General features: G+C 37.0%; 1 protein-coding gene across 6 annotated transcripts in view; it reads left to right on the top strand.

Moving 5' to 3' along the window:
• Window positions 1–12,792, top strand: part of LOC113988882 (ephrin type-A receptor 6) — a 441,232-nt gene that overhangs the window by 335,090 nt on the left and 93,350 nt on the right. For all 6 annotated transcript variants that reach the window (XM_027722867.2, XM_027722865.2, XM_027722870.2 and 3 more), the window contains 2 exons: window positions 1,296–1,421; window positions 10,348–10,533. In XM_027722867.2, coding sequence (XP_027578668.1) covers window positions 1,296–1,421; window positions 10,348–10,533 — 312 coding nt within the window. The remainder of the gene's footprint in view (window positions 1–1,295; window positions 1,422–10,347; window positions 10,534–12,792) is intronic.

The raw sequence follows: 12,792 nt of genomic DNA on the forward strand, positions 1-12,792 counted from the left end.
CCTCACTTGGTGTCGCTTTAGACAGTCTTTCAAGTGACCAGCTCATATTTTCTCATGACTTGCTGCATTTTCCAAATTTACCAGCTGTACTTGAAGCATTCTTTAAGGATATAAGCTAAGTACTGAGGCTCCAAGGAGCCTCTTCAGACTAAAATATTAAATAGAATTCAGAAAGAAAATGCTTACAATTTAAAAAAAAGCAAAGCAAAGCCAAGCAAAGCCAAGCAAAGAAAAGAAAAAAGAAAAGAAAAAAGAAAAGAAAAAAGAAAAGAAAAAGAAAAGAAAAAAGAAAAGAAAAGAAAAGAAAAGAAAAGAAAAGAAAAGAAAAGAAAAGAAAAGAAAAGAAAAGAAAAGAAAAGAAAAGAAAAGAAAAGAAAAGAAAAAGAATGTAATTTAACATACCCAAAATCAAAATTGCATTTTCCTTACAATTTAACTAGGGCTGATATTTTGTCCTAGGAAAAAGTTTCCAAAAACTTTATTGTCCTCTTAATTTTCCTGCCTGAAATGCTGTTTCTCAGGAGATGCTTGTTTTCATCTGGGACAGAGACAAAACATTATAAGAATTCAGCACTCTCTTATCAAGTTAAATACCAAAGACTGAGTTTTCTTAAGGCCTTTGACATTTTCTTTCCATGGGACAGAATAAACTCTGGGACTCATGTAACTGGCAAACTTGACAGTAACTAGAGGTGTAAATAACCTTCAGAGAAACTAATACTGGTATTTTCTCCATTCTATATGATAACACTGATTATCAGTCATCATTGCAAACTGGAAGGATGTTTGTTGCAACAATGCACTGCAGCAATCCTGAAGAAGTATCCATGCTTTCAGTCACCCAGAACACCTCAGAAGATTTGAGCAGCGCCCAGCAGGACCTTTTTACACTTTCAGTCAGTACTTTGGAATGCTTTTTCTAGTGTTGGGTTGTCAGAGAATCGCTCTCTGTCTATGGAGTTGTAAGAACCAGCTCACTACTGTCTTAGAAGCCTTGCCTAAATAAGCCACTTGAAGGATAAGAGGAAATGTTTAAGCCTGTGCTCAATCTTTGATGGCCCAAATGGGGACAACTCATGCATTCTGCACTTGGTTCTGCAAAATCAGTAGCAAGCATTAGTAATTTGGGGTCATTATCCTCTTCTTTGGGTTCTGGAGCTTTAAACGTGGAAGATTTAATAAATTATTTCCAACCCTTTTAAACTAGACAGTTTAAAAATAAATAAATAAATACATCTTGTTGCAGTGCACAATGTCAAAGTTCTTGATTCCTGTTATTCTCTGGTTTTTTGCAGTGCGTTTCCCAGGACTCAAAACATACATTGATCCAGACACGTATGAAGACCCATCTCTTGCTGTCCATGAGTTTGCAAAGGAGATAGATCCTTCAAGAATTCGTATTGAAAGAGTTATTGGGGCAGGTAAAACTATACCCCCTTTAAAAAGAAACGTCCAGGCCTGGCAAGGCTGCTTTTCTTGAGTCCCCAGGATAACACAAGTGGTCAAGTATAGCAGAAAATGTGGGTGTGTTTCTCTGACAGTCCTCTCTAAAGTGTGGTGTATCTGAGGTATTGTATCCAGCTGATGCTCCAAATATGTTCATATTTAAATCAGGAGTTCTCTAAAGGGAGATTCTCCAACACAATATTTTATCCTAAATGTTTTTTAGGGCTTTATAATTTTTTTGGGTAGGGTTGGTTTTTTGCCCTGTTTGTTAGGGGTTTGGGTTTTTTTTTCCAGATGCACTCAAACCCTTGTGTCACTCAGCATTTGCCATAGTTTTTGTCATGTATTCTCAGTCACTGAGCGTGAAATTAGATCAGAATTTCTTTCTGTGGGAAGATAAGTTCAGAATGTAAAAGACTGAGGAAAAAGTTATCCTCAAATAAAAAACAGGAGGAGGATGAAGGGAGGGAAAGGAAAGGCTGGCTTGGGACAGGCTTTCCTGTGTGGAGAAGGATCATTAGCAGAGGGGAAAAAGGAAATTCTGATAAGGAGGTGGAGACAGTATGAAAGGTGATGGGGACTTGAAAAGCAGGATGAATGGAAAAATAGCTTCATGATCTCCTCCTATATCCCTGTTAGTTCAAGTGTGTGGTGGAGACAGAAAGGAATTACATCTGATCAATTGTTTTAGACTGTTCTCACCTATGGAGCATTTACCTTCAGTTGAGAACATCTCACTGGGGTTATAGGCCACTTCACAGCTGTTTGATAATGTTTCAGAAGTTCATTCATCCTGTACGTACATTGTTCTTTTTTCCCTGGGGGAGATAACGTGCCCCTTGTGTTCTCAGGGATCCTACTTTTGCTGATGTGCAATGTCTACTCCGTGCATTAAGTGTTATCCTCTTGTCTGAGGTTTGGTTTAACTGTCAGGTTTTACTGCGCAGAAAAATGATGTGCAAGTATTCCCACACATTCACTTCTGGAAAGTCTTTGTAGGGTTAAAGGCTCATGGCTGCCTTCTAGAGTTCACTATAGGTCCTGATGGTAGTGTCACCAGCTCAGTGGTGACAGAAAACACACCCTTGAGGGTAACACAACGAAAGTGAAATACTTGTAAAAAACAGTCTTGTAAAACCATTTCTTGTGTTCTGACTATGTGGGGCAGAAAACATTTCATTGTTGTCCAGGGCCTGAGATTGTTTGCTGTGTTTTACTCAGTTCATGGTTTACTGAGGACTTAGAGAGACAAGGCCAGAAAAGGGCCTTACAAACTTACCCAACTAGTGGATCTCAATGCACAGCTTATGACCAACATGCCATTCAGAAGGACCACAACGTTTCTTGCAGTTATAACAAATTAAAACAAAAAACAGACTGACAAGGAGAGTCTGGAGTTCCTGTGGTACTTTACATTCTCTGTGTTGTTACCCTATAATGGCTGAGGAGAATTAATCATTTCTCAGCCCCAACAGAAGGGGAAGGTAGGAGAACTGAGAGTCTGTGTCAGAAATTTTGATAAATGTAGGAACAGAATCCAGCTCTGAAATATAATTTCTTCCTGCGAAGGAGATTAACACTCCCTGTCTTCATATTACACAATATGGATATTTCTCTGTGTCCTCAAGATATTAAAAGTGACTAAATTTTGTAAATTGTTGTGTTAAAGGTGCTTACAGTACTGACTGCACAGATGTTCACCTCAATGTAAATTTATTTAGTACATTCCATGCTCCAGTGCCCATTTTTGAGCTACTGGGCTTTCTTTAACAATGCTGTTTTATTACTTACTTACTTTTACCTTATTTACTTTCTTAAGCTTTAATACCATGAAGAAAAAAAAAAGAAATCCTTCACAATATGACAGACTTAAAAAATCAGTTACATCTTCTAAAAGGGTTTCAGTGGAAAGAAAACCTCGTTTTAATTTGCTCATAGTGAACCCACCAAAAAACTCATGTTGGAGAGTATTGCCAGGAAAACTGCTGTCAGAAGACATAATGCACTGTGATCTTTCTTTTTTATCTCTGTTTCATATATCTTAGTCACTCTAGAAAGAAGTATTTTTCCCTTAAGATCCCTCATTTAATGATGCGTTACTACACTGACAAGAGCAGAAATAGCTTCAGTGTTGCTCAAAAGTGCTTTATGCACTAGAAAAGGTGATGTAAATAATATAACAGAAATGAAACCGTGTCTGCTAACAAACAGGGGAGAAAACTATTGACCTGAAAGTAAGAGGGACAGTTCTGTTTCCCAGTGCAGTCCATATCTCTGGAGTACTTCAGTCCACCTGATTGCTTAAGCCACATAATATGTAGTTCTGTGCACCTTTGAAATTATGATCTTGAGAGAGCTCCCAGAGGGCTGATTTCTGCAGAAAACATTCTATCTGATTTCTTTTATTTCTTCCTTTTCTTCAGACATACTATAGATGTTGATATGTTGGATTATAAAGCATTTTGAACTACATTAACACTAATGTAACTACTGATTTCCAAGCAGTTGAATACCATAGACAAGGATTGGGTTTATTGATTTTAGTTCAGATTAAAATTGTGTCCTTACTCTCAATTAATTCATGAAAATTCTTTGCTCAGCTTCTTTCTCCCTTTTCTTTTATGTGGGGGAGTGTATACTTTGACATTTTATTTTTATATTCTTTATTTTTCTAAAATTACTTGGGCAATTTGCCATCTTCAAAAATATTCACCTACTAGGACTTGCAAACTGCTTGAAATGAAATTTAAACCTATTTCTATGCAGGCAAGATACAGGTTAAATACCATAGCTGAGGCACAGAGACTACAAATTCTTACACAGTTCTTTAATAGCTACCAAGGGACATAACATATCAGCATAATTCACAACAGTCCTAAAACTTTCTCTATGAATTCTCCCTAATTCTATATTAAACATTTCAACTGGATATAAAATGCATTTCTTATCACAGGAGAATTACTTATAAAGATACTTAAATTTTCACCTAAGCGAAACCAAAAATCAACATCTTTTACAAAATGAAACATCAATATCTTTTAAGAAGATATTGATGCATTTCTTAAATTTGTTCTGTTTTAACAATTTATTTTGGTCAATGATTTTCATTTTTAATTTCTGTAATTTTAATTTTTCAAACAACAATTATTTGCATTCAAGAACTAAAAGTTTTCATTTTCAGTTTTTAAAAACTGATCCTATTAACCATGTTACACAGACAACTGGGTCTGATCCTTCAGTGTCAAGTCCTAGTAACATAAAGGTAGTATTATATGATATTAAAAAAAGAGGAAAATGTCTAAAATTCTTGCTTATACACTGACTGCTCCAAATAACGATGATTTTCCTTCAGATATTAAAAAAAGGTTCAGAGAAGGTAGCAAGAAATGGTCAAATTGAAAAAGTAGCAAAAACTTCAAGCAGAAACAGCAGATTGGAAAATAACCTTTAGTAGTAACAAAGATCAAGATAACACTTGGCCAGCAACAGTCAAAAATTTCATAGCCAAAATAAAAAGGTAATGTCTCTACATTTATTTGTAGATTTAATCAATGTTAGTATTGCAAATAAAATTGACGGAGAGATAGACAACAGGTTAGCAAAGGCATACAGTGCCTTCGGAAAACTTCACAAAAGAGTTTGGCGTAATAAAAACTTGAAGAAAAGTACAAAGATCAGTGTTTACAGAGCCATAGTGCTGTCTACTCTCTTATATGGATCCAAATCATGGGTCATCTACCGCCACCACCTGCGACTCCTAGAACGCTTCCATCAACGCTGCCTCCGTACAATCCTAAACATCCCCTGGTCAGATTATGTGACCAATACATCTGTTCTAGAACAAGCAGCAGCCACAAGTATAGAAGCCATGTTGCTGAGAACACAGCTGCGCTGGGCAGGGCACGTCTCCAGGATGAAGGACCAACCACCACCTCCCCAAGATCTTGCTTTATGGTGAACTTGCCATCGGCTGCCGCAAGAGGAGCCCCGAAGAAAAGATACAAGGACTCCCTGAAACAACATCTCAGCCTTGGCCATATTGATCACCATAACTGGTCTACTCTGGCCTCAAATCGGGAGGCCTGGAGAAACACCGTCTATAACGCAGCTGTCTCCTTTGAGAACACACGCAGGATCACCCTCGAGGAAAAAAGGCAACGCAGAAAGAACCGTGTATTGCAGAATACACCATCTAAAGAGTCTTTCTGCTGTGCCTTTTGCAATCGGATATGTCTATCTCGTATTGGCCTCATAAGTCACCAACGTGCCTGTAACAAATGTGGTTAGAGCCTTCCCAAATCTTCGTTCGCGAAGCCCAGCCATGATGATGATGATAATCAATGTTACTAATGCAAATTCATCTCATTAGGCAGGTAAGAATACAAAAAGCAAATCAGCAGCAGTTTAAGAATAGATACTGAGTTTGTGAGATTACTTCAAGAAGAAAATTGTGCAACCTCTGTTAAAATCCTTTTCCAGGTCCTCCTGGTTGACTTTTACTGAGCTGATGTTTTTGAAGGCAACCACAATGTTCTGTGGAGACAGTTAATTGAAAGTTTGATCTCAGTTCTCCCAGTCTCCCCCTCTGACATGCTTTTGGCATTCCAGCACATCTGCAAACACTCTGAATTACTGTCCTTTTTTCTGATGCTTTGGACAAAATAAGGCAAAGTGAACTGCATAACTTGCAAAGTCCTCTCTAGATTATTCGGGCTTTACCTACTCCAGGTGTAGACACAAAATATCGCCATTAAAGTAACAATATCTGCCCATAAATATAGATTCAAGATAGATGCACAGACAGATTTCTGCGCCTGAGCAGCTTCCCATCATTTCCTGTCTTACATCTAGTTCATCTGAGCCAAAAAAACTAGTTTTATAGACCTTTTGACTGAATGAAAAATTATCCAAGTTAATAGCTGTTAATGGTCTTTTTTGTTATTCTCTTAATATCTTCTCACTCTGTCCTCCTGTCTCAAACAGGAAGGTAAACACAGCAGGGGAAACAGTTTACAACCAAAATGGAATTTGCAGTTTGATAAAAAATTCATAATAACAAGCAGATTACAATCCAAAAAGCAAAACAGGACCTATTTGTGTTACCTGCTTAGCTTGTGATAACACCAACCAAATAAACATGTATTAATGAAGTTCACATTCTAGCAATAGTTACAATGATTATTGTTTAAATGGTGCAATTCCCTTTTATTTTATCTGCTCTTTATGACAAATTTTTAGTATTGTTTAATATTGTATTTCATATTCTTGGATTCAAAACTCTTGGCTGATTTTTTTTAATCACTAATATTAAATAGTCCATCAGATCTCATATTGGTTTATTCCAAAGATCACCATGTGCCTTTTTGCCAGTTCCCAAAATTTGCCATCAATTCATTACCATAGATTTTCTTCAGATGGTCCCTTTCAGCAACTCTCATATTGAGCTTGCTGCACCTACTGACATTTTATCATATTATTTGTTTTTACCTTGCCCATGACACTTTTTTCTGCCCCCTCACTTCTTGCTATTTGGTTTAAGGCTTCAGCACCTCTTCAAAGAAGGAATTCCCAGAGGTACTTTGTCAAGTCTGTTTTAACAGTTAAAATTAGCCTCTTATTTCCTTTGTTAGAATATTGAAACTCAAGGAAGAGACCAACTCCTCAATTTTTCCCAGAGAGTAGACTATATTCTTTTTATAATCTCAATCTCCTGCTAGTTCTCCCACAGGTGTAATGACTGAAATGGGAAAATGAGCCGAGCTGGATTTGGTGCTGTGACCTTTCAGTTGTATCAACAGCAACTGTCTGTGCTGCAAGACATTTGTTTTGATCCCATGTAGTAATATCAGACTGCACATCACACTTTTAAGGGGCTGACTATTCCTATTTCACTTTAAATAACACATATGCTCTGACTGAGTGAGAAAAGGGACGTGTGGTTTGCACAGGCTAAGTTTCTAGACTGCTCAATCAGCTTCTTTGTGTGTAACACACAGTAAGATGTATGAGGTTTAGATCATTAAACCAGGGATTATTTAAATTTTATTAAAACTAAACAGACATTGAACTCTATTTTTTCCTCTAGTTGTCATCAGCCTTTTCCCTGGAGCAAGGAAAGCTGTCGACTTCATTGACATCTGGCTCTCAGCTTCCACTTATTACACATGCAGTCATGAACCTTTACTGCTGCAGGGTCAACATTTATCTTGTTTATCATCAAACCTGAGCAATGAGACTTAGATTCTTAGATTTAAAAAATCCCTTTTGTTGAGCACATTCCCCCTTGACTTTAAAAACATTGAAAATGCTTTATCTGAAGAAAAGAGCAGAAAAGTTACTGTGGGATGAAATCTTGTCAAACTCTCCATGTAAATAACACAATGCTTTAAATCATGTCATTGATCTCCATCTAGTCTAAAACAGAATTAGAAGTTATTACACACACTTTAGGTTTCTAAATGTAGGAACTGTGTGTTCTGGGAGCTGATGATCACTTGCTGTCTGTTTGACATCATGTCACACAAAACCTGCTGTTAGTCTTTATGTTCAGCAGTTTATCAATCCTAATATCCAAGGGCAGCGAAATTCTTTTCCAACTTTACAAATCATGCATCCGAAAAAGGCAAAAGGAACAGGTCAGGGAGAAGACACAATATTCCTTATCCGGCTTTAGATGTTGAGATAATAAATCTTGGGATTGTAAGCCCTTCTCCTGCCTCTTTCAGTTTAATTTATTTAAAAACCCTTGGTGAACAGCCTTTTACAGTCCCTGAGGGATGAAATTCTGAAGTTGTAGTACTATTGTATAATCTTGTGTTAGCAAAACCATTTATTCTATAACCTATGCTTTCCAAATTATTCTCAAAAATGAGATTTTGCAGTTCTATAGATTTATTGATCACAAAATTTCTTTTAAAATCTGGATATTAAGGCTCTAGTATTTTTACTTTTCACTGTTTCATCAAGAGAAATTGGAAATTTTTCTCGTTTTAGGCATTTAATTTGGAAAAGAACAGTAAGATACAATAAGATCGTGGCTTTGGAGATGTGTTTTGGCTCTGCTGGGCATATCATAGAAAATTAATATACCGTGTTTCCTTCAAAGCATTCAGGTTTCATGACTTTCTTTTATGGTAGGACTTTACAGGTCCAAATTAGCCACTACTTTTTCAGCGGTCAGGCAAGAAAACTTTTAAGGAGAGCCTTCTAAAGGGGAAAAATTATATAGGAAAATCCTTCCACAACTTCCACTTTTGTCAAAAGATTCCCAGAACATTAGTCTAGTGACACGTGGTGTGACTCTTGGGGATGGTCTTGTGCAGGGCTAAGAGTTGGACTCCATGATCCTTGTGGGTCCCTTCCAGCTCAGCAGATTCTGTGATTCTGTGACATGTATTTTCACACATCTTCAGGGAAGCACATGCTTTAATTTGTTTTTGAAAATTAAGTAGAAATAAAACAAATTGGGGAAGGGGAGGAGAGGGGGGATTTGTGGAAAGAAGACCTGGGACACTTTTCTTTAATCTGTTTCAGAAGCTGATAATTTATTCAGAGAGTATGCTCAGCATCTGATAATTGTACTCTTGCACTTGTTGATACCTCTGTCTTTGAAGTGAAAGACAAGCTATGAAACTGTTCTTTTAATCCCTCCACTCTTCCTGGATCTTATTGACTAATAAAACTTTGTTTTCTTTTAGTGGAAATGACAGAACCTAATAAAATAAAAACTGTATGACAATATCCATTCTAATCCTGCAACATCAGATTTTCTGAAGTGAAGCTACTGCCTTTAAGGTCTCTCTCTTCTAGACTTGGTTTATACCTGAAGGCACACTATTACATGATGGAGGTTTCCTATTTTCTTTTCTTTTCTTCTGTCCTTAAAGTTTAAGGAAATACTAATTCAGACAACACTTGATGGAGGGGGTAACACTTTATTTCCTCCAGTTGGACCTATATATCTGTTCATTATTCATTCTTTGGTTTCTTGCAGTTCTGATTCCCAAATGACTGGGGTAGAAAATTTGGTTTGCTATGGAAGTTCCCTGCACTGGGTAGTGCTTTGAAATATTTTTGTGAACGTTGCTTTTCATTTGCTGAATTATGACCGATTGAAAAGTGACCTGCAGGCATGCAGAGTATATTTGGTAGGGGCTTTAAATAGTTTCTGAGTGACTTCAAGATCAAAGGAAAGTTGTGATTTCCATACAAATTCGATTAGTAAATGTGTGAAGGGAATGCAGGGACATGTGTTCCTCACAGGCCATAATGTACACAGGAGAACATCGGGGGGAAAAAGCTCTGACATTCCTCTCATTATGCAACTCAGTCCAGATTTGCTCAAACTCTTGGCCTTTGGGTGTCTGAACAGGGAAATGTATCATTAATTTCAAGTATGTGTGTAAGTCTATTTAAATAAATCATGTGCAAGTGCTTTTCTGGGACATCATAGCACAAAGTACTTTTTAAATACTTCCTACAGTTTGAGGATAGCCAAGTATTCTGATGGTCTCAGGGCTTTTCTTATCATATAGGTCTCAGTGCATTTCACCCCTAGAGATAAATATTGCTATAAATAGATATTTTAGATAGATATTTTGTCATCACTGGAATAAAAATCTCAAGTGTCCTTACATTCCTTCCTCGTGGCATTCTCAGTTATATATCACACACATATTGATATCAAAATTCAGTCTCAAAATCTGAGAGTGATACAAGTCCCCATGATCTTGCAGCGTGCCACAAAGGAAAGGTGATTATTTGTTGTGAAGCACTGTTGAATATTTTGGTTTTCGAGGATGTGATGAAACTCAGGAACTTGCCCACTTCTAAGAGATGTTTCTTGAATATTTTTGTGTACAGGCACTGTGAGTGATCTAACCTATATTTTATCTATTTAAGGTGAGTTTGGAGAAGTGTGCAGTGGACGTCTGAAGACACCAGGAAAAAGAGAGATCCCTGTTGCAATTAAAACTCTAAAAGGTGGCTATATGGACAGGCAGAGGAGAGATTTCCTGAGGGAGGCCAGTATCATGGGACAATTTGATCACCCAAATATAATTCGCCTCGAAGGAGTTGTTACAAAAAGTAAGTCACTAACATCTTTAGTTAAGACTTTGATGGTGGTTTTCCCATTCTATGTCACTTAGTATCAAAATTAAGCATCTATGTTCACATTCAATATGGATTACAGTTCTCAGAAATCTTCCAAATCGTGAAGTGACCGTTGATACTGCAAAGTTTGGGACCAGAGTAGGAAATGCACAGCCTATCTGTTTTCAATTAGAAATGTTTTAGTTTTTAACAACAATCATCCTCATTTGAGTGATGTCTTTACAGGTTCTTATGAAATAGACTGGAGAGGTTGCCTGTAGGCAAGTGGAGAAAACCATAAAAGTAACTGAGTTGACAATTAAGTCAAATTGTCTTGAAAAGTATCAGTTATACTCTTCTTTTTGCAGAAGTATTTATTATATATTTGGTGGAGACTTGCTGGTTTCGGTACCAGAAGAGATAAATTTCCTATTTTAAAGAAATACAATGTAAACACTTTGTAACTTATTGTGCACTTTACTAAAATTCCAGAATAATCTACAAAATGTCTTACTCTACGTAACAGTTGCAGCTGCCAAGAATATCCCTTGCCTCTGAAATCCAGCATTTTTAGTGGTGTTCTGGACTTTTCTGAAATGCTGAAATATCTAGTGCTCACTTAAGTATTAAGTAAAAAGACATTAACATGCATGTAATTTCTTTAATGCCACCTTTTTTCCAGTAATGAATTAAAAAACTGGAATTAAAAAAGCTATTTTCTTTTCAAAATTGATTCATCTCAACTAAGCCATGTTGCTTGCTAATTTGCAGTACTTATATTTTTCTTTTAAAGGGAAGTGTTATGTGTGTAAAACAATAATGTCCTCTTACCTTCACAGTAAATACAGTAAATATGTTATGAATATTTCCTGTTTTCACCTTGTTACAACATCAGAAGTTGTGTTTGGAAAACACAGAGTACTAGAACAAAGAGGGAAGTATAGCTCCTGAACTCGTGCTGTTGGAATGGAATTTCAACAGGTTTATGGAATGACCCGCCCATGTGCAAATCTGTCTCCCTGTGGTTCTAAATTAAGAAGAAGAGGATCTTTTTCTTTCTTCAAACAGTATTGCAAGGGTAAATTTATTATTATTTAGGTATGTTTGGTTACTAGACTAACAAAATCCATGGCCTTGCAGAAAAGATGCAGCTTTAGTCTCGCCATTGCTCTGCTCTGCTGACAGCAAACAAGAACACGACTTAACCCAGGCTGAGCAGCTCTGGGGACCTTTGTCAAGAGATGTAAATATGTAGGAACTTAACTGAATTTAGCTCCTTGCTTCATACTGAACAGTAGCGTAGCAGCAATTAGATTCCACCAGTCTTCCCCAACACCAGTATCACAGGTATGACCAGGATCCACGTGGTGGATCTAGGAGGGTGTTTCTCATTCCTGAAAATGCAAATGGCTGTGATTTATGAACATTGTTTGAATCCAGCTAAATGGCACACACAGAACACAGTATAATGTACTTGGCCATGGCATGATTGTTTAATCTTTGCCCCATTTATAAATTTTCTTTCCATAATGACTCATCATGAGCCTAGAGAGAAATCACGATTGCATTCAGAGAGCAGAATCAAACAGATAAATCAGTGCTCCAGCATTTGTTAATCTTCTACAGGAAAGGTGATTATAGACACCTGTAAGCCAAAAAGTCATCATTAGCAGCTCTGCTTTTCCCTAAGCTGTCAACAAACCTTATTATTGTTTTGTAATGTTTGTATAAAGGTAATATAAAAATAGTAGGTGCTACTGTTATAGTTACACTGTCCTAAAAAATTATGCATTTCTCAGATATAAAATAGTACTGAAAGTTTGAAAGAAAATATTTTTGGGTCAGGCAGGTTTATAACAAACAAACAAACAATCATAAAACCACAGTTATAGAATGAAAAAAAGACTACATGAATTATCAGCAAATTTCACCCCAAGGCATATAAAGTCCAAGTTGTATAAAGTGTGAAGGACAAAGTTGTGCAGCTCTGCTCTGCTGCAGGAAGAAGCCAGAAGGAAGGCTGAGCAATGGACACATCCACCCTGCTCTGCTTCCCTCCTTCCAGTTTATCCTTAGGATGGTGCCTTGCATTTACACAGCCCCACCTGTGCTGTTTAGAGAACAACATGACTTTAGCTGGGAGAAGAACAGTTGTCTTGCACTTCACTAAATCCTAAGTGTAGAAGTGCAGAATCCACCACGGGACAGAAATTTCCTGTAACTAAAACGTGTGCTATAAAAGTCAGACAGAAC

This window comes from Pipra filicauda, unplaced genomic scaffold, assembly GCF_003945595.2.
Source record: "Pipra filicauda isolate LSUMZ 115617 unplaced genomic scaffold, ASM394559v2 scaffold310_size866816_pilon, whole genome shotgun sequence".
NCBI lineage: Eukaryota > Metazoa > Chordata > Aves > Passeriformes > Pipridae > Pipra > Pipra filicauda.